The sequence below is a fragment of the Lampetra planeri genome, chromosome 5 (assembly GCF_965212315.1).
Source record: "Lampetra planeri chromosome 5, kcLamPlan1.2.h2, whole genome shotgun sequence".
In the NCBI taxonomy this organism is placed as follows: Eukaryota; Metazoa; Chordata; class Hyperoartia; order Petromyzontiformes; family Petromyzontidae; genus Lampetra; species Lampetra planeri.
This window is the reverse complement of record NC_136111.1, coordinates 18,978,412-19,000,867: the sequence shown is the minus strand read 5'-3', so window position 1 is coordinate 19,000,867 and position 22,456 is coordinate 18,978,412. Positions and strand designations below refer to the sequence as shown.

At 53.3% G+C, this 22,456-nt stretch overlaps 1 protein-coding gene across 1 annotated transcript; it reads right to left on the bottom strand.

Moving 5' to 3' along the window:
* Positions 1-3,494: 3,494 nt before the first annotated feature.
* Positions 3,495-22,401, bottom strand: LOC144719095 (extracellular serine/threonine protein kinase FAM20C-like). The gene is made up of 10 exons (XM_078594912.1): positions 21,887-22,401; positions 20,251-20,387; positions 19,050-19,128; positions 17,597-17,689; positions 14,484-14,599; positions 13,616-13,796; positions 10,814-10,923; positions 8,143-8,224; positions 7,786-7,845; positions 3,495-4,711 (listed from the first exon to the last, which is right to left on the bottom strand). Exons 1-10 carry the CDS (start codon positions 22,399-22,401, stop codon positions 4,357-4,359), a joined length of 1,728 nt encoding a protein of 575 aa, XP_078451038.1. The 3' UTR covers positions 3,495-4,356.
* Between the last annotated feature and the right edge of the window lie 55 nt (positions 22,402-22,456).

Below are 22,456 nucleotides of genomic sequence, written 5' to 3'. Positions count from 1 at the left end.
TGATCCATTCTCCGACCTCCAGGAAAAGGTTTGCAGATTTGCTGAGCATTTCTGTGAGGTCCTGGGGGAGGGAAAATCCCTCAGCCTGGAAAACATCGTAGGACAAAGTGGGGATGACCCTGCTGAGGCTGCGGTGCCTCATATATTGGACGAAGAAGTCACCCCTTGTGAGTGGCTGGCTGAGGTCCCATCGCTTGAGGAAGTACTAAAGGCGATCCAGAGTCTGAGACCAGGAAAGGCACCGGACAGAGATGATCTCCCAAGCGAAATGCTGAGGGAGGGTGGCGTTTGTGCACAGACTGCCCTACATGACATCATAATAACAGTTTGGACCACGGACGGGTTCCGCAGGATTGGAAGGATGCCCTGGTGGTCCACCTCTTTAAGAAGGGGGTCCGCACAGACTGTAACAACTACCGGGGCATCTCACTCCTCAGTGTGCCGGGAAAGGTCCTGGCAAGGATTATTCAACATTGCCATGCCAGGCACGCTTGCGGAGCACCAATGCGGTTTCAGGAAAGGGCGGTTTTGCACAGATGCCATATTTTCTGTCCGTCTGCTACAGCAGAGGTGTAGGGAATTCCAGCAAGACTTACCATCAGTTCCACCAAAACTAAGCACCTGCCTGGGTATTTTGTTACATCGGACACTCCACCCCCACAACTCCCAATTGGTGATAGGGTAGTTGTGGAGGGAGTGGAGAGTTCCCCATACCTGAGCAGTGTGCTCATGGCCGGCTCCGGTTTGACGGCAGAGGTCTCACTCCGAATCAGTCGAGTGGCAGTGGACTTGCCGATGACTGGTACCAGCGGTGTCAAGATCGGCCTCTGTGGAGGAGGCTTGTGAAGGACGCTACGGGGCAGTTGGAGGCAGTTGCCCTCCAACAACAACGGAGGGGGAGGAGCGACGCTCACAACACCGAGCAGAGCGCCGGGTGGCTAAAGCACAGCAAGTTGGCACTGTAGGGGGCACAGGTGGTGCATCAGCCAGTCATCTCAGTCAGTCGACCCGTGGCATCTGGGTCTGCCCCGTGACCTCCTGTCAGTGGTCGTTCGACACTTCACGTGGCATCAAGGTGCACATAGCCTGGCACAAGTGTCGTGCTAACGTCACCGCCACATAGTGGCGAATGGCGGTTGTTATTGTGTAATGGGGAGCGGTAGTGTAGCGGTAGTGTAGCGGTTAGTACGCTGCGCTACAAACCCGGTGACCCGAGTTCGATTCCCGTTCATAGTCAACACCAGTGACGATTATCTGAACCGGTCCTGGGCCTCCCCTAGGTCGACTCAGACTCAAATGAGTATCTGGTGCGATGTGTAAAAACATTGCCACTAGAGAGACAAAGGCAGCCGGCCGTGGTGCTGGCCACCCACCCCCTCGTGTGCCGTTCCAGCTTTCATAGGTGCTCGCTAACAGCACAAATCGGTGGATCACGCGCACAGGTCCCAGGGGACAATTTGTCGCAATGGGGTTGATTGACTCATTAATTCACGATGCCTCATCAACCGTGACTCGCTCCTTCCCGCGAGCGGGGGGCGGGCTCGAAGTGTTCTCCAAGAAGGAATCCTCCCCCTCCACCCACCTGTAACACAGGGGAGTGAGTAATCGGATACATTTGTAATGGACGTGTGTGTGCGTGTGTGCGTGTGTGTGGGTGTAGGGCCTCCCCTAGGTCGACTCAGCCTCAAATGAGTACCTGGTGCTGTGTGTAAACATCACTGGGGAGACAAAGGCGGCATTAAGCTCCCCCCCCTCTGCACGCACCCCTCCCTCCATCCCTACCTGCCCAACGGAACTCACCTGTCATTTGTATGATTTAGCAAACGTGGCTCGCGCCACGCACAATAATGTAACTTAAAGAGCGGATAAACAAGACGTTACCAATGAAGCCAAACTAATTCCGTATGCTCGCCCTGTCTAACATCGGCAGGTCACCAGCATTGATTTAAGCAAGTCTGCTGATGAGACGCTGCATGTCAAAACCGGTTCAGAGTTTGCTTGTCTTGAAACAATGCTGCTGAAATCGTGCACTCCCGAGAAAGATGTCCGTCCGGCTGGGTCGTGTATGAAATTACTTTATACTGGTAGGAACCTCCTGGTTACACCAGCCCACAGGGGATTATTCTGTCCGTCCGTCCGTCGTGCATCCAAAAATGGGTGGGGAGGGGCTGGGTGGGGAGGGGCTGGGTGGGGAGGGGCTGGGTGGGGAGGGGCTGGGTGGGGAGGGGCTGGTCACCCCGTGGTGCCCTTAAACGTTTATCCTACTCACGCCGGCTTGTGCCCGCCGTCACAGTCGGGCATATTTGCGGAATACACCACGCCACCGTTGACCCTGGCCGTTGACCGAGCAACCCAACGTTCATACCAGCTCCCTCCGCAGGAATGTGTGTTTTAGTTTACGTTCCGTCTGCGATTCAGCACTGGTCCCAGGTACAGCAGTACAAGCCACATTGACGTGCTCAGAGTGAATCAGCAGCAGCAGCAATGGCTTGGTGATGATGATGATGATAAGATGGGATTGCCACTTTCGTTTTTAATGACAGAAAGAGTTGAAACCTCACGAACCAGGGTGTAACGATTCACTCCCAGCGAACTGTCGAAATTCGAATCCAGAATCGATTTATTAAAAAATTTTTGAAGCAAAAGACCGTCGCGAATGTAGCGGCCACTCGTGGTTGCATGAGTCATGTGCAGTGGATGTCACGAGGCATGAGCAAACCCAGCAAACAAGATTGAACTCTACCAGCGATACGTCGAATCAAATCGTTCACACGCGTGTGGATGTTGCTCTCCACCGCACCGAGGTGCTCAAGCGGAAAGCAATTGTAAAAGTGGCCACGTTTGTTCACGTGACCACTTTATTGATTTGGCTATGCCGGGTGGAGGAGGGTGTACGACACAACATTTGTCATTAATACACTCGGCGATCCGAATCCCCAAAAACTAAAATTATGAATCAAGCCCAAGCTATTAAACGATACGCAAAGTGCATCGTTACACACCCCCCCCTAATGCAGACACAGTATATACCGAGACAGCTCTACAGAGATTTTATTTTAAAGATCGAGAAGTCATCACCAACGCACCTCACCAACGCCTCCAACCCTCTGCCAGATTATGAATCTTCGACAGAGTTGACACTCGACCCCCCGAGACCTGCCCTAAGTTTAAAAAGAGTAAAAAAAGACGGCCACGTAATTTGAAACACGAAATTCACGTGGCCGGGAGATGCTGAGGTCGGAAACGCTAAACCGTCAACGCTAAAAGACCTGAGTTCGCTTTCTGTGAATAATGCGAGTTCTCAAGTGTACTGAATTGGTGGTCTCATAACATATGCTTAGGTTTTTTCGGTAAAGTCACGTAGGTAAAAAATGAAAATTAATAAAAGTAAAATAAAAATAAAATAAAAATCACGACGTTTCGGAGGCAATACAAGCTTCCGTCGCCTCCGAAACGTCGTGATTTTTATTTTTTATTTTACTTTTATTAATTTTCATTTTTTACCTACGTGACTTTACCGAAAAAACCTAAGAATATGAATCCTTGCAGTCACGAAAGCTTCAAATCTATGTCTCATAACACACGCACGCACCCACAATGCCTTTTGATGTTGCACGTCACTGGAGTGAGACTGTCGGTTTGGCCGTCGTGTGGCGAGCGTTACTCCCGCGACAGTCTCGGAAGTAACTCCGTGATAGCCGCTTCCACGGGCCGCCCTGCGATGGGATTCTAAGGCTCGTGACGCGACACCGGTGGTGGCACGATCGGAACAACGTCGCAGGAGAGGACAAAAAACCATCAAAACAAAACCGAGAATCGAGTGACACAATCGTGCATTAGTTTTTGACACCCTTAGATTTGCTGGCGCTGCTGTTGCTGTGAGGAATGTGGCTGATGCTGCTGCTGCTGATTTTGTTGCTCCTGCTGCTTGAGAATGTTGTGGCTGTTGTCACTGTTGAGCAATGTGGCTGTCGCTGCTGCCGTTACTGCTGCTGCTGCTTATGTTGACAATGCTGTGGATGATGCTGCACGCGCACGTAACTGTTGCTACCGTGTCGCCGGAGCAGCTGACGAGATTCGATTTAGTCAAAGAGTTGTCGGGCCATAGCTGCTGTTCCTGCTGCTGCTGTTGCAGAAGCAGCAGCAGTTGCTGCTGCTGTTGCTTCTGCTGCAGTCGCAGCTGTTATTACCCTCGCTGCTGCTGCTGGTTGTGCTGCTTTTCAGGATGCAGCAGTTACTCTCCATTGTTGCTGCTGCCGTTGCCACTTCTGCTGCCGGTGCAACAGTTTGTTCCTGCTGCTGCTGCCCCTGTCACTGCCGCCCGCCCTGGTCGACGCTGCTCCACCGCCACCAACGCTACCTTCGCGCGACGTTCCTGGGCGCCTTGTCCCACTCGTGAATTCGCTGCTGCTGCTGCTTCTGCTTCTGCTGATGCTTGTGCCGCCGTCCCCTCTTCATCTCCTCCGTGACGGCCGCGGCGGAGGTAGCGGCGGCGGCGCCGTAGCGGAAGACGCTCGCTCGGCCGTGCCTCTCGAGGCAGTCGCTCGCGGCGGAGAGGACGCGCGCGACACGGCGGTCGAGGGCCGCGAGGTGCCCCTCGGGCAGCAGCGGGGCCACGGGGTCGCCGGCGCCGCTCTCGCGCATCAGCGAGCTGAGCAGCAGCGGGGCACGCGACAACAGCGACAGGCGCGACAGCGTGGAGCGACGCACGCTGTTCGTGGGGGTGGGGGGGTGGAGGAGGAATGGGAGGGTGGGGGAGAGGGGTGGAGCGGGGGGGTGGAGTTGGCGATGGGACGGGAGGATGGAGCCAGGAGGGTGGAGGAATGAGAGGGTGGAGCGGGCGCGGGAAGGTGGAGGGGGGACCGGGAGCGTGGAGCGGGTGAAGTGAGAGGGTGGAGCGGAGGGTGGAGGTGCGGGGTGGAGTGGGGGGAGAGAGTGGAAGAGAGGGTGGGGGAGCGGGTGAGAGAGGGTGGGGGAGCGGGGGAGAGAGGGTGGGGGAGCGGGGGAGGGTGGCAGTGATGATGATCATATTAATGACTGCTACTATTATTACGACTAAACATTATCTGTTGATGATACTGCTCCTTTTGGCAGAAGTGCACAAGTACTGGACAATGGACGAAGCAACTCAACGCCTGTTATCCAGCACTGTGGAGGCAGCAGCAGGGGTTGGTGGACCACACGCGGATGTTGTGAAAACTCCCTTCTCACGGGCGTAGAGGTGGTGCCATACCCTGGCTTGCCAGGAAAAGGCGGTCCAGCAAGACGGACTGACTAATCACCATCTGCTTCCATCAGCACGGAGATCGAGCGTTGCTCCCTCTCACGTGTGGGTTGTGCTCCGCTTTTTTCCCCTCCCACTTTGTATAATCGCTGATCACCAATAGGCTGATAAACATATAAACATGAAAACGTATACTCTCTAAATGGACGTTCATAAATGTGGAGGGAAAAATCGGAGGAGCTGGAGAAAAATCCACTCGACCGCGAGGAGAGAAACACGCAAACTCCGAGTAAACAGGCACCAGGTAAGGGCCACTGAGCGATGTCGCTCTTTTTCAGAAACAACCTGTCCACAAATGATAGCTCAGCGAATTGGCTTATCGCGTGGGAATTTATAGCAGCCAAATACTTACAACGCCACGTTTCTAAATGTGGAGGGAAAAACTGGAAGAATTGGAGATAAATCCACGCGACCACGGGGAGAGATACGCGCAAACGACAAATACACAGCAGGCGTCAGGGTCGGGAGCGAACCCACGACCTCCTGTATACCAAGCGAGGTAGTTAACATCTAATACCTAAATAATGGTACAACTTTGTTTTAACTTTGTTTTAACATTATTTAGTAATACTTAACCTTGTTTTAACATTATTTAGCAATACTGATTCATTACATTCGAAGCTTTCGTGACTGCAGGAATTACTCTTTGGTTCTTTCGGTAAAGCCACGTAGAAAAAAAATGAATTAAATAACGATAGAACCAAACGAGGTAGTAAACATCTCCTAGCCAACGTGGCAGGACCCTCCTAAATCTGGACGAGGTAAAAAAAACTTTAAGTCGTGGCCTTCGCAGCTCCTCCGACCCGGGGCCTCTGGTGAAGTTGCACCGCCTTGGCACTCGATAGCGACGCCACTGACTGGCTACCAGTTCGAGATTGATTTCAAAACCACACCACCTTCATTATCCGCCATCAAGTTATCACTGCCACCCTCCGAAAAAAATACTTTATTAGTATTCGCGTTTTTGACTCAGGGGGCGCCGTCCATAAATGACGTCACGCGATTTTGGACGATTTTTTTTACCCCCCCACCACCTCCCTCTTTACACGACGTCACAAAAAGTCAGACCCACCCCCCCTCAAATATGACGTCACAAACCTCTGCCCCCCCCCAAAACCATATTTCCATTTTGAAAATAAAACATGCTTCAAATCGCTGTAAACTATTGTCATTGTAGTGCGTATTTAATGTGGCGCTGCACTCTGATGTTGTAGGAGAAAACATTTATTAAAAAGTATATTTAATTAAGTAGAACGTGTTGTCTATATTTATTCAAAGTTGCGCATTTTGATGTGACGTCACATTTCTCAACCCCCCCCCCCCCTCGTCAAACATCGTCACAAATGTCTGACCCCCCCCCCCACCCCTAGGTGCGTGACATAATTTATGGACGGCCCCTAATGTGTTATTAAGTTTGCGGTGATCCGTGTTTCTACTAAAACTACTGTTGCAGCGTCCGTGCCTCTGCAGAAGTGGTGACTGGCAGCCCCTGGGGCGCTCTACCCAGTCACCAAGAGAAGGGGGTGACGATGATGATGATGGTTATATTTTGACTGAAAACTTTGGTGACTGCAGGAATTCATATTCTATGGTTCTTTCGGCAAAGCATTTTTTTTAAACGAAAGAACCATAGAAGATTATGACGGTGAGATGGTGATAACATAAAAAGTAAAGGCGCAGCCTTGAAACTGCTCGCTTAACGCCACTGCCGGCGGAAGCTCTAGAGTTGTGCGTGTGGTCAGGGCTGTCCATGGGGGGGGGGAGGTGCGGGGCCCGGGGCGAACCCCACACCGTCTGTCCCCCTCCCCTAGACGCCTTCAGAATAAACCGGGAGTATTACATCTGACACCGTGACGTCGAAGCGTGCCCCACGCCCCCCAAAGTGCGGGGCCTGGGGCGGGCGCCACCCCCTCCCCCCCCCAATTCGCCATACCCTAGGGACGCCCCTGGCTTTGCGTGATGCGTGTCACGTGGCACCTTTTTCACTTCTATACGAGCGAGCCAAACCCATGCGAATAATACGTTCACTGAGAAATTAATTGATGTGATAAGATACTGACGGTGACCCACGATCTGTCTACTTCTAGATAAAGGACTCCCTCTCCCCACCCCCAAGTCGTGTCTGTCATGTGGGATTCTTGACATACTTCACCACGATGGTCAGTGTGGGTTGGTGAATGTGGGGGAAGGCCCAGATAATAATCGCCATCGATGTTAAACACAGTCCGGAATCGAACTCGCGCGTCCGGGTTCACAGCGCGTAGCGTTAACCACTGCCCCACCGCTCGCTCGATGTATCGATGTATTCCACGTGATGGAGATGGAGGTGCTCACATCAAGCGAAGGTGAAATGACAATGATCGTCACGAGTGGTGATGTTGAATGTGGCAGAGGCGGTCATAACGATGACACTGATGATGATTACAACACTGGCGAGGATGATGACGTCACATATGATGATGATAACAATGGTGGTGGTGATGAAGATGACGTTCACTTACACGCAGCACTGGATGAGTGGTGCCAGGATGGATATTTCATCATGCGAGTGCTTCCCGAACCTGGGGCACAGACACACACGGGCGGGGTATCATGCAGGCAGTGTCGCGCAAACTCACCCACCCATAAACTCACCCACCCACCAACTCATCTACTCACCCACCCACACAGCCTATCCATTTCTCTATCCATCTGTTTGCCCCTCTCTCCATCCGTATGTCCGTCCATCCAATCTTCCGTCGACACGTCTCTCTATCCATTCACCTGTCCGTCCATCCATCTGTCCATCCGTCTCTCTGTCCTACCGTCCATCCGTCTATCGACCTGCTCATCCTCTGTCCCTCTAACCCCCCGCCTACCCGCGTCCGTTGTCCAGGTGCAGGAGGAAGGTGTTGTTGCCGAACTTCTCGAACGTCTCGTAGTGGTGTCTGTCCATGTTCCCTGCACGCCGCGGACAGAGCCGAGTGTTGCCCGGCGGCAGTTTACGCCCCCGAGCACCGAACGAGCCAGCCACACCGCCTCGCCTGAATGAGCTCCGTGCACGGGAGAGGCCGGGCGGTTGTAGGGGTGGGGAACCTTTTTTCTGCTAAGGGCCATTTGGATATTTGTAACATCATTCGCGGGCCATACAAAATGATCAACTTAAAAATGAGCCCGCTATATTTGGTCAAACATGTAATTAACTCACCCCTAATGCGATGGCTGGAACTGCTTCTCTTTGGCGAGGCGTGTGATGGTAGCTGGTATTGATGATGTTGCTGCTACTCGCAGCTGCTTTTCCAGGTTCGCTCCTAGATTTATTGAATTTAGGGTTTATGTACGGCTCGAGCTTGAGCTATGGGTGTCATTGTGATTACGATTCGGGCGAGCTGAAGGCGTAGGCCCGTGGTTGCATCAGTTAGGGTCACGCACAGGGTGATGGTGGGGGTTCAAGGCTCGTGGTAGGGCTAGAGTTCAAGAACGAGACCTCGTGCTCCAGCGCTCGGTCGAGAGCCACAGGTCTCTTACCCGCGGAAGCATCCCCATTTGGGCGAGACGAAGCCTCTTTAATGGGGGGGGAGGGCAGGCTGTGGGCATGGACACCGTGCAGGAGAAACTGCGATTGTGTATGTGCACGGATCCATCGGTGCCAGCCGCGTTGCGGTGACAAACACGAATAGACAACACGCAACGAATGCCTGGCCAAACACCCCATTTCGTGCAGACATCGACAGGTCAATTCCTGGTGCTGTGGCCGGAGCAGCCATCGTTGTGTTTATGGCACAGGGGAGGTGGAAGAGGTGGAGGAGGTGGAGGAGGGGGGGGGGCAGAAGTGGTCTTAATGGGGGGGGGGGGGGGGTTTCCCCCCCATCCAAAAAGATTGAGAACAACCGGTCTAGACCATTGAAACCTCATTTGCCAGTAACAAAATATGATAATTGGTTTTTTACCCTTTTATCTGGCATCTGGTCCAACATCATGTGAGATTAGGCTCTAAAGAAAGCGGTCTCGGGTGTGGACCAATCAATTTCACGGACAGTGCATATATTATCAGAGTTCCTCTTCACTATGGGAACCTCATTTGCCAGTAAAAATATGATAATTGGTTTTTTACCCTTCTATCTGGCAACAAAACTGACACTTTTTTACAAGGAGTCATGTTTGCATAGACCGCAATACCTGCAGTCATAATACAAACAAAAGACATAACTCTGATAATGTGCACTGTCCTTGAAGTTGATTGGTCCACACCCGAGACAGCTTTCCTTAGAGCCTAGTCTCACATGGGTTGGACCAGATGACGCCAAAAGGGGCACAACTCAAAGACAATGCACCATCAGAGTATGAGAGCTCGGGGCAAGCATCTACACTATGGGAACCTCATTTGCCAGTAAAAATATTATAATTGGTTTTTTACCCTTCTATCTGGCAACAAAACTGACACCTTTTTACAAGGAGTCATGTTTGCATAGACCGCAATACCTGCAGTCATAATACAAACAAAAGACATAACTCTGATAATGTGCACTCAACATCAAGGACAGTGCACATTATCAGAGTTATGTCTTTTGTTTGTATTATGACTGCAGGTATTGCGGTCTATGCAAACATGACTCCTTGTAAAAAGGTGTCAGTTTTGTTGCCAGATAGAAGGGTAAAAAAACAATTATCAGAGCTCCTCTTCTTGGTTCTTTCGGTAAAGTCACGTAGAAGGGAAGTAATAAAATAATAAAAATAAAAAATAATTCTCACGACGTTTCGGCCACAACGCAAGCAGCCGTCCTCAGGTGAAGAATGAAACACCACCAAGCTTGGAGCATATATTTAAGCTGGGTTGGAGGGGGGGAGGTGGGAAGAAGAGCGCCTTGACAAAATAATTTGCATATCAAGAGGAATTTAGCATATGGAAAATGCGTAGGAGATGGGCGGGGGGGTTTCAAATTAATATTATGCCCGTGCATTATGCAGGATTAGCAGCATCAAAGGGAGGGGGAAGGGGGTAGCATTAACAAAGGAAAGGAATGTTAATAGTATGTAGCTGCAGTTACTAAACAACCACGTAGAAAACTAAAGTATAAACTACATAAACAACTAAAGTATAAACTACAGCAGCACGATGGGATGCATCAAGGCCGCACTAAAGGCCACCAGGGGCCACCACACTGGGCTTAGAGGGGAGGCCCAGGGCCGGATTAAGCTAGTGCGGGGCCTGTAGCAAATGTTATAAAGGGGGGCATAATTTTAAGAAAAACTAATAAATATTAAAACGCAAATTTTAAACTTGCATAATAAAGTTATTGTATTTTCTCATTCGCTTCGCAGCCAGATAATACGACAAATCGCTAACCTTAAACATCCGGTCGTTCATAAAAGTTGAAGGCGGTGTAGTACTATAGTAATAGAGCGAGTGCAGAATCACTGAACCGGAATTCACAGCTTGAAAGCATTTAGCGCGGGGGGCCCTTGAAAGTTGCGGGGCCCCGTATCATTATGTAGCTACTTTTGCTACTGGGATAATCGGTCACTGGGGGAGGCCGAGGCAGGCCGTGCCTGTGAGGAAGTCGAAGATGCTCATGTCGACGACGTCCAGGAGCCGCTTGCCGGAGTTGTACGGCGGCGTCCGCTTCACCTCGTCGCAGTAGCCGGGGTCAACCTCCCAGCTGATCCGCCACCGCCCGACACAACCACACCACGCAAAGGCAAAGATCACCCACGTAGCCTTGTACAGAGTGTTGGGGCAAGTGCTGTTCGCGAGTAGCGCCTATGAAGGCCGGCACGGCGCACGAGGGGGTGGGTGGCCAGCAGCACGCCCCGGCCCCCTTTGTCTCCCCAGTGGCGATGTTTACACATTGCACCAGGTACTCGTTTGAGGCTGAGTCGACCGGCGGGCAGGACTGGTTCAAGTAATCCGCAGCCAGGAATCCAGCCAGCTAGCCGAAACTGGGTATAATTGTAGGGCCTTGTATATATTTAAAACAGATATATGTAAATGTATATATATATTTATATAACAAAACAAATTTTAAAGCTTTAAAATCTTCGGGCCCATTCATTGAGAAAAGTGACAACTCACTCGGCCCCTCTCTCTCACCGCACTCACTCACCCCCCTCTCACTCACCACACTCACTCCCCCCCTCTCTCACCACACTCACTCGCTCCCTCTCACTCACCACACTCACTCACCCCCCTCTCACTCACCACACTCACTCTTCCCCCTCTCTCTCACCACACTCACTCGCCCCTCTCACTCACCACACTCACTCACCCCCCTCTCACTCACCACACTCACTCTGCTCCCTCTCACTCACCACACTCACTCTGCCCCCTCTCTCTCACCACACTCACTCTGCCCCCTCTCTCTCACCACACTCACTCGCCCCTCTCTCTCACCACACTCACTCTCCCCTCTCTCTCACCACACTCACTCACCTCTCTCTCACCGCACTCACTCCCCCCTCTCACTCACCACACTCACTCACCCCCTCTCACTCACCACACTCACTCTGCCCCCTCTCTTTCACCACACTCACTCAGCCCCCCTCTCTCACCACACTCACTCTGCCCCCTTTCTCTCACCACACTCACTCTGCCCCCTCTCACTCACCACACTCACTCAGCCCCCCTCTCACTCACCACACTCACTCAGCCCCCTCTCACTCACCATACTCACTCAGCCCCCCTCTCTCACCACACTCACTCTGTCCCCTTTCTCTCACCACACTCACTCTGCCCCCTCTCACTCACCACACTCACTCAGCCCCCCTTCTCTCACCACACTCACTCCCCCCTCTCACTCACCACACTCACTCAGCCCCCCTCTCTCACCACACTCACTCTGCCCCCTCTCACTCACCACACTCACTCTGCCCCCCCTCTCTCACCACACTCACTCAGCCCCCTCTCACTCACCACACTCACTCACCCCTCTCTCTCACCACACTCACTCTGCCCCCTCTCTCTCACCACACTCACTCTCCCCTCTCTCTCACCACACTCACTCACCTCTCTCTCACCGCACTCACTCCCCCCTCTCACTCACCACACTCACTCACCCCCTCTCACTCACCACACTCACTCTGCCTCCTCTCTCTCACCACACTCACTCAGCCCCCCTCTCTCACCACACTCACTCTGCCCCCTCTCTCTCACCACACTCACTCTGCCCCCTCTCTCTCACCACACTCACTCACCCCTCTCTCTCACCACACTCACTCTCCCCTCTCTCTCACCACACTCACTCACCTCTCTCTCACCGCACTCACTCCCCCCTCTCACTCACCACACTCACTCACCCCCTCTCACTCACCACACTCACTCTGCCCCCTCTCTCTCACCACACTCACTCAGCCCCCCTCTCTCACCACACTCACTCTGCCCCCTCTCTCTCACCACACTCACTCGCCCCTCTCTCTCACCACACTCACTCTCCCCTCTCTCTCACCACACTCACTCACCTCTCTCTCACCGCACTCACTCCCCCCTCTCACTCACCACACTCACTCACCCCCTCTCACTCACCACACTCACTCTGCCCCCTCTCTCTCACCACACTCACTCAGCCCCCCTCTCTCACCACACTCACTCCCCCCTCTCACTCACCACACTCACTCACCCCCTCTCACTCACCACACTCACTCTGCCCCCTCTCTCTCACCACACTCACTCAGCCCCCCTCTCTCACCGCACTCACTCCCCCCTCTCACTCACCACACTCACTCACCCCCTCTCACTCACCACACTCACTCTGCCCCCTTTCTCTCACCACACTCACTCTGCCCCCTCTCACTCACCACACTCACTCAGCCCCCCTCTCTCACCACACTCACTCAGCCCCCTCTCACTCACCACACTCACTCAGCCCCCCCTCTCTCACCACACTCACTCCCCCCTCTCACTCACCACACTCACTCAGCCCCCCTCTCTCACCACACTCACTCTGCCCCCTCTCACTCACCACACTCACTCTGCCCCCCCTCTCTCACCACACTCACTCAGCCCCCTCTCACTCACCACACTCACTCCCCCCTCTCACTCACCACACTCACTCAGCCCCCCTCTCTCTCACCACACTCACTCAGCCCCCTCTCTCTCACTGCACTCACTCCCCCCTCTCACTCACCACACTCACTCACCCCCCTCTCACTCACCACACTCACTCCCCCCTCTCACTCACCACACTCACTCCCCCCCTCTCTCACCACACTCACTCGCCCCTCTCACTCACCACACTCACTCACCCCCCTCTCACTCACCACACTCACTCTGCCCCCTCTCTCTCACCACACTCACTCTGCCCCCCTCTCTCTCTCACCACGCTCATTCCCCCCCTCTCTCTCTCTCACCGCACTCACTCGGCCTTGCGCCGCTTGTTGTACGACCGGCGCCACGGGTTTCGCCACGACTTGCGTGGCGCCTCGGCCGTGTCGGGCAGGAAGGCGGCCAGCGAGGCCTCCAGCTGGTCGGGCCGCCCGCACAGCGCGTGCTCCGTGGAGCAGTAGTAGGAGCACTCGCCGTAGAAGCACACGTTGTTGGCTGTGGAGAGAAGGACACGGGCCGAGGGTTCGACACCGTGGTTAGACGTACGTGCGTGTGTGCGTGTGAGAGTATGTAGTGGTCGTGTAACGGTTAGCGCTGCGCTGCACTACGAACCCCGGTGATCCGAGTTCGATTCCCGCTCACGGCCACCACCAGTAACGATTAAACCGGTCCTGGGCATCCCCTAGGTCGACTCAGCCTCAAATGAATGTCTGGTGCTGTGTGTAAACATCGCCAGTGGGGAGACAAAGGCAGCCGGGCGTGGTGCTGGCCACCTACCCCCTCGTGTGCCGTGTTGGCCTTCACAGGTGCTCAACCAACAGCACTTGCCCCGAAAGTATGTCAAGGCTATATGGGGGGTCTTTGTATTTGCGTGCGCGCGTGGGGAGCGGTGTTGCAGCAGTCAGCGCACTGCGCTACCAACCCGGCGCTGACAAGAGACAAAGATCCCCCGTGTAGCCTTGCACAAGTGCTGTTCGCGAGTAGTACCTATGAAGGCCGGTGCGGCACACGAGGGAAGTGGGTGGCCAGCACCCCGCCAGGGCCGCCTTTGTCTCCCCAGTGGCGATGTTTACTACATTCGAGCCTCAGGGAGTCAGCCCAGAACCGGTTCAGACAAAGGTCGCCGGTTTTGGCCGTGAGCGGGAATCGGAAGCCGGGGGGGGGGGGGTCACCTCCGAGCACCTGGCGAGATGAAGAATGTCTTGAGGAGCTTCTTGTCCTTGCTGATGTCGCGGATTTCCCTCGTGAGGTTCAGGAGTCTCCCAGAGACGGGCGGAACGCGGCGAAAGTCCAGGATCCTGGGGGGGGGGGGGGGGAGGCACACGGGGCGAGCGCGTCACTCGCCGCTTCAAAAGTGCCGCTTGTTGCTGACTGCCCGGCATTCTGTGAACCATTGTGCCCCCCCCACCGCCCTTCTGTGCTCGGTGACCGTGACGCCGGCAAACCGGAACGTTGCCCTCTTAGCCCCTCCGGTCGCCCGCGATTTTTTGGTTTCCAACGACACCCGCGGCCAGTTGTGTTGTTTTTGTTGTTGCTGTTTTTGTTTTTGTTGTTGTTTTTGTTGTTGTTGTTTTTGTTGTTTTTTGTTGTTGTTTTTGTTGTTGTTGTTTTTGTTGTTGTTGTTTTTGTTTTTGTTGTTTTGTTGTTGTTGTTTTTGTTGTTGTTTTTGTTTTTGTTGTTTTTTTGTTGTTGTTTTTGTTGTTGTTGTTTTTTGTTGTTGTTTTTGTTGTGCTGTCGTCAGTGCGGTGCGAAGCAGCTGAGAGGCGACTCCTCGTCACTGACGAAAAGAGGATTGCGTCAAAAAGGGGAGGGGGTGGGGGGGGTTTGAGACCTGATGTGTAATGAGGTGGGGGGTAGAGAGAGAGGTGGGGGGGGGTGTGGGCTGTGATCTTTGTCTTTCACTCTGTGATTGTAATTTACTGTTGCTGTTACCCCCCCCCCCACCCCCAGCAGTTTCTCAGCAGCAGCGGCGTCAATGTTTGAACGGAGAGGTTGGAGCTGGGGTCACGCTGGACCACCCGGGGGGGTTTTGCCGCTTCGACAAAATGCCGTGGCGAAACATTGGGGACGACGGGCGAGAGATTAAAATTGTTATTCATTGTCAACGTGGTCAAACAGAGCCGCGTCTCTTTACTCTGGGCGTGTGTCCGGTGTGTGTGTGTCTGTGTGTATCTGCGCGCGCGTGTGTCTTTGTGTGTCTGCGCGCGTGTGTGTTTGTGTGTGTGTCTGTGTTTGTGTCTGTGTGTATCTGCGTGTCTCTGCGCGTGTGTGTCTGCGCGCGCGTGTTTGTGTGTCTGTGTGTCTGCGCGCGTGAAAGTGTGTGTGTGTGTGTCTGTGTGCGTGTCTGTGTGTGTCTGTGTGTCTCTGCGCGTGTGTGTGTGTCTGTGTGTGTCTGTGTGTGTCTGCGCGCGCGTGTGTGTGTGTCTGTGTGTCTCTGCGCGTGTGTGTGTGTCTGTGTGTCTCTGCGCGTGTGTGTGTGTCTGTGTGTCTCTGCGCGCGTGTGTGTGTGTCTGCGCGCACGTGTGTGTGTGTCTGTGTGTGTCTGTGTGTCTCTGCGTGTGTGTGTGTGTGTCTGGGCGTGTGTCTGTGTGTGTGTCTGTGTGTGTCTGCGCGCGTGTGTGTGTCTGTGTGTGTCTGCGCGTGTGTGTGGGGAGCGGTGGTCTCGCGGTTAGCGCTACGCTGCGCCACGAACCTGGCACCCTGGGTTCGATTCCCGCTCACAGCCAACACCAGTGACGATTATCTGAACCAGTCCTGGGCCTCCCCTAGCTCGACTCAGCCTCAAATGAGTACCTGGTGCGGTGTATTAACATCGCCACTAGGGAGACAAAGGCGGCCGGGCGTGGTTTTGATCTCGACACCTCGTGGTATGCCATGCCGCCCTTCATAGGTGCTGCTCGCTAACAGCACTTGCCCCAACAGTCTGTTTAAAGGCTATACGGGGGATCTTTGTTGAATGCATGTGTCTGCGTGCATGCTGATTGCCATTGTACAGCGGTAAAAATGAACTCTCTTTTTTTATTATACAAATTAAAGTCACGTGTCCACTGCTTTGTGACTAACTCCAGCCGGCCGAAATAATTCAGTCCTTCCCGTCCTCTCCGTAAACTTCAAAGGGCCAATCAGCCTCATCTTCAGCGAAGCTGGTATTCATTGTCTAAGCTCAGCTCAGGCAGCAGCAGCAGACATCAAAGACAAAGATCCCCCGTGTAGCCTTAACAGACTGTTGGGGCAAGTGCTGTTCGCCGGCCCAGGTACGCATTTTGAGGCCGAGTCGACCTAGGGGAGGCCCAGGACCTGGTTCAGATAATCGTCACTCGGTGTTGGTGGCCGTGATCGAGAATCGAACTCGGATCGCAGCGGCAACAGAGATCTAACATTGTTACAACACGCACACACACACCTCGTCTGAGACCACCCCAAGCCCTCTCTCCCTTCTCTCTCGATGGTGGAATAATAATGGCCGTGATTGGGCTCCGTGTGTGGGTGGAATGTGACCGTTGTCTTGGCAGGAGATTAGAGGAAATTGGCAGAGCCCGTGCCAGTCCGTGAACCTTGCATCCTCATCATCCATCACGTGTGCTGCTCGCCGTGTGAACTGTGTGCGTGTGTGTGTGTGTCTGGGAATCGGTGGTGTCGCGGTTAGCGCGCTGCGCTACGAACCCGGCGTTCCGGGTTCGCTTCCCGCTCACGGCCAACATCAGTGACGATGATCTGAACCGGTCCTGGACCTCCCCTAGGTCGACTCAGCCTCAAATGAGTACCTGGTGCGGTGTGTAAGCATCGCCACTGGCGATACAAAGGCGGTCGGGCGTGGTGCTGGCCATCCGCCCCCTCGTGTACTGCTCCGGCCTTCATAGGTGCTCGCGAACAGCACTTGCCCCTACAGTCTGTTAAGGCTACACGGGGGATCTTTGTCTTTGTATATGTGTACACACGTGTGCGTGTGTCACGGGAGAGCGGTGGTGTAGTGGTTAGCGCTGCGCCATGAACCTGGCGACTCGAATTCGATTCCCGCTCACGGCCACCACCAAGTGACGATTATCTGAACCGGTCCCGGGCCTCCCCTAGGTGGACTCAGCCTCAAATGAGTACCTGGTACGGTGTGTAGTAATCACCGCCACTCGGGAGACAAAGGCGGCCGGGCGTGGTGTTGGCCACCCACCCTCTCGTGTGCCGTTGCGGGCTTCGTAGGTGCTCGGTAACAGCACTTGCCCCAACAGTCTGTTAAAAGCTACACAGGGGATGTTTGTATTTGTTTGTGTGTGCATATAACCCCACCCCCATCCCCTCACCTGTCCAGGTGGAAGGCTGCAATCTCTGCGTTGTGTCGCTCTAAGTCGGAGAAGTAAAAAAAATCCGGGGATGTCTCCTGGTCCCGATTCTGTCTGACGACACACAATGTGATGATGATGATGATGATCATCATCAACGCTATCACCGCCATCGATGTTATAGGCGTCATTATTTTCATGATCTATTATGTCTCATCATCATCTGAGACCATCATGATGCTCATGGCATTGATGATGATGATAATGGCCATTACATTGATTCTAATGGTATTACTGACAATGATGACACTGATGGATGATGATGATGATGTCCACGAAATCGATGATTGAATTAATAATAATAACAATTATGGTGACGTTAATGACGATGGCCATGACAATCGATAATGCTCATTATGTTCATGGTGACGTTAATGATGATGATGACATGATGATCATGATGACGCGTATGATGATGATGATCATGGGCAGAGTCAACCGATATGTAAACTAGAAACTAAACTTAACATTTTATTTTACCAGGCAATGCCCACTGAGCTATGACATCTCGACGAAAGCGGCTCGTCACCACGTGGAAACGTACAGCAGCCAAAGGCCCTTAACGCCACCTGACGTTGATTCTAAATGTGGAGGGGGGAAAAAAACCGGAGGACCCGGAGAAACATCCACGCGACCACCACGGGGAGAGAGAGAGAGACACCACAAACTCCAACGATACGCCTTTTGGCGTCATCTGGTCCAACACCATGTGAGACTAGGCTCTAAGGAAAGATGTCTCGGGTGTGGACCAATCAATTTCAAGGACAGTGCATATATTACACTGGTCAACACACTTTTTCTGGCAGAAGGTATTCCAACGGTTTTAAGGTAATTTTGGGGTGCTGATTCCAAATCTGTTTTTGTCTATCACATCAGGTTTTTGAGATATCAAAGATTGCATTTTCAATAAAAACTGCAAAATTATATTATAAACACACTATCCTAAAAATACAGCACCATATTTTAACACTAAAGCAGTCACTGACTCGCAACAACTTGCAATCATAAGTGACAGAGTTAATTTCTGGTAAAATCAATGAAAATGGGGTATGCCGATAGCATAAAAATGAGATGTGATAGAGCAAATCTGAGATCAGATTTGGAATCAGCACCCTGAAATTAGTCTAAAACAGCTGCAAAAGTCCAGGCCAGAAAAAAATGTTTTTTTTGTTGACCAGTGTTGTCAGAGTTATGTTTTTTGTTTGCATTACGACTGCAGGTATTGTGGTCAATGCAAACATTACTCCTTGTAAAAAAGGTGTCAGCTTTGTTGCCAGATAAAAGGGTAAAAAAACAATCATGATACAGCAGGGCGTCAGGGTCGTGATCCAGCCCACGCGACCTCCTGCACACCGGGAGAGGGGGTTAACATCTCCCCAGCGTGCTCGATGCGGTGTGCCGACTCAAGTCTTACTTCATGGGCTTGAGCAGGGCGAGCCCCCCGTTCTCCAGCGACATCACCAGCTTCAGCTGCGTGCCGCCCGGCTTCATCACTGCGGGCAGGGGGTGTGTGTGCGTGTGGGTGGGTGTACATGTGTGTGTGTTCGCGTGTGTGTGTGTACATGTGTGTGTGTGGGTGTGTGTGTACATGTGTGTGTGTGTGAGTGCGTGTGTGGGCATGTGTGTTCGCATGTGTGTGTGTACATGTGTTGATGTGTGTGTGTGGGGGTATGTATTTCATTGTGGGCGTGTATGTGTGAGTGTGGATGTGAGTTTGTGTGCGTGCGTCCGTGTGTGAGTGTGTTTACGTGTTTGTGTGTGTACGTATGCATGCGTGAGTGTATAAGTGTTGGAGAAATGGTTGTGTGCAGTGATTAGCGCGCTGCGCTCCGAACTCCACGACCTCAGTTCGATTCCCGACCCTGTGTAACATCACTGGCGAGTGCTAGCTGAACGGAAAAGCGCGGAGTTGACCGAATTCACGTAGCAGCCATCACTCAAAGGCATCGCCAGGGCTTGATTCGGTCTATCCTGGCCCGGCACACCTAGTCCAGTTTACTAATCACGTCCCACCTACTCCAGCTTACCAGCGAGACGGACAATATTCAGTCGGATATACAACACATTCCTTCGGAGGGAGCTGGTAGGAACGTTGGGTTGCTCGGTCAATGGCCAGGGTCAATGGCGGCGTGGTGTATTCCGCAAATATTCCCGACTGTGAGGGCGGGCACAAGCCGGCGTGAGTAGGTTAAACGTTGAGTTTTATAAGCGCACCACGGGGTGACCAGCCCCTCCCCACCCAGCCCCACCCCCCCCATGCCCCACCCAGCCCCACCCTCACCACCCAGCCCCTCCCTCCCCACCCAGCCCCTCCCCTCCCATTTTTGGATGCACGACGGACGGACAGACACAATAATCCCCTGTGGGCTGGTGTAACCAGGTGGTTCCTACCAGGATGTGTGTCCTGCAGGCATCACACACGGAGCCATCAGGCATCGCCAATGACGTCACACCAGGAAACAAATAAATAAATAATAAATAATGTGTGCTTTCTGGAGCTGAGCCTTGGACAGCTCCGGATGAAGTTGGAACCCTGCCGCCAGCTGTCACTCATAGCAGGCGTCACTCATAGCAGACACCACTCATAGCAGACACCACTCATAGCTGGCACCCACCGACGCTCACGATCCTCTGCCGTGCGAGGTCTCGCAGCAGCGCGGGCAGTGCGGGAGAGGCGCGTGGGTAGAGGGCGCCTCGCGAGATGCCGCGATGGAAGCGCAGCCACGCAGGGGCCTCCTCCCCATCAGCCCTCCTGCAGCATCATCAGCAGAAGCAGCAGCATCAGCAGAAGCAGCATCAGCAGCAGCATCATCAGCAGAAGCGTCATCAGCAGAAGCGTCATCAGCAGAAGCGTCATCAGCAGAAGCGTCATCAGCAAAAGCAGCAGCATCAGCAGAAGCAGCAGCATCAGCATCAGCATCATCATCAGCAGAAGCAGCAGCATCAGCAGAAGCATCATCAGCAGAAGCGTCATCAGCAGAAGCAGCAGCATCAGCATCAGCATCATCATCAGCAGAAGCAGCAGCAGAAGCATCATCAGCAGAAGCAGCAGCATCAGCAGAAGCAGCAGCATCAGCAGAAGCATCATCAGCAGAAGCATCATCAGCAGAAGCGTCATCAGCAGAAGCAGCAGCATCTGCAGCAGCATCATTAGTATCATAATCAGCAACATCATCATAATCAACAACAGCATTCTCATCAGCATCATGGGCAGAAGCATCATCAGCAGCAACATCAGCAGAAGCAGCAGCATCAGTAGAAGCGTCATCAGCAGAAGCATCATCATTATCAACAACAGTATTCTCATGAGCATCATCAGCAGAAGCATCATCAGCAGAAGCGTCATCAGCAGAAGCAGCAGCATCAGCGGCAGCATCATTCTCATCAGCATCATCAGCAGAAGCATCATCAGCAGAAGCATCATCAGCAGAAGCGTCATCAGCAGAAGCAGCAGCATCATTAGCATCATAATCAGCAGCATCAACAACATCACTCATAGCAGCAGCATCAGCAGCATCATTAGTAGTAGCAGCATCAGCAGAATCATTAGCAGCATCATTAGCAGTAGCCGAAGCATCATCATCAGTTGCATCATTAACACCATCATCATTATTAGAAGCAGCATCATCATTGCCATTATCATCTTACACGCAGCTTCAGGCGACCTCTAGATACAGTGTGCACACATCCCACGTACAAACCTTCACACACATCAATGTACACAAACTTGCATGCATACAAAGATCCCCCGTATAGCCTATAACAGACTGTTGGGGCAAGTGCTGTTAGCGAGCAAACATTGAGATCGGCACGGCACACGAGGGTGCCGATAGACCAATACCACGCCCGACCGCCTTCGTCTCCCCAGGTACGCATTTTGAGGCTGAGTCGACCTAGGGGAAGTCCAGGACCGGTTCAGATATTCGTCACTGATGTTGGTGGCCGTGAGCGAGGAATTGAACTCGGGTCACCGAGTTCGTAGCGCAATGCGCTTACCGCTACGCCACCGCTCCCCGCGACAACACAAAGATAAAGATCCCCGTATAGCCTTGACGGACTGTTGGGGCAAGAGCTGTTAGCGAGTAGCACCTATGAAAGCCGGCACGGTGCACGAGGTGGGTGGTTGGCCGGCACCACGCCCGATGATTACAAACCGGGTACTCATTTGAGGCCGAGTCAACCCAGGGGAGTCCCAGGACCGATTCAGACACTCGCCACCGGGTGTTGGCCACACGCGCACTGTCTCCTCACCACGCGTCGTCTCGCTGCTCGCCGGAGTCAAGCGGCTCAGACGCTGGACTCAAGAGAAGTTCACCATCATCCCCATCATCATCCCCATCATCATCACCATCATCAACGTCGCCCTTGCTCCCCTCCCGCGCAGGGCCCCCGTACAGGGGATGTCTGAACAGCTCCTCCAGCAGAGGTGAGGACGACGATGATGGCGCTGGTGACGACGACGACGACGACGGGGGATGAGGAGGACGAGGCGACGAGGTGGAGGCAACTCGATGTGACTTCGCGTCTGCGAATTTGACCTCGCGATCGAGCCTTTGCTTCTGTTCGAGGTCATCGTCCTGCTGCTGCTGCTGATGACGCTGCTGATGGCGATGTTGCTGCTGATGCTGCTGCTGGGCGCAGGGACAGTCTCCCGTCGCTTTGTCCCAGACGCTCTCGACGGGAGCCGTGAAGTGCAGGAGGAGGTGCAGCGCGCACGTGGCGAACAGCACGAGGAGCACGAGCAGCACGCGGAGTCGGCGAGACATCGTGACGCGAGAGGAGGGAGGGGGGATAGGAGAGATGAGAGTGGAGGTGGATGGG

Excerpts from the sequence above, each read along its gene's own strand:
- LOC144719095 (XM_078594912.1), bottom strand. The coding sequence starts at position 22,401 with ATGTCTCGCCGACTCCGCGTGCTGCTCGTGCTCCTCGTGCTGTTCGCC. Across the intron at positions 19,129-20,250 it reads GCAGAGGATCGTGAGCGTCG|TGATGAAGCCGGGCGGCACG; the intron begins GTGGGTGCCAGC and ends CCCTGCCCGCAG. Across the intron at positions 8,225-10,813 it reads CATCTTCGACTTCCTCACAG|GGAACATGGACAGACACCAC; the intron begins GCACGGCCTGCC and ends CGCGGCGTGCAG.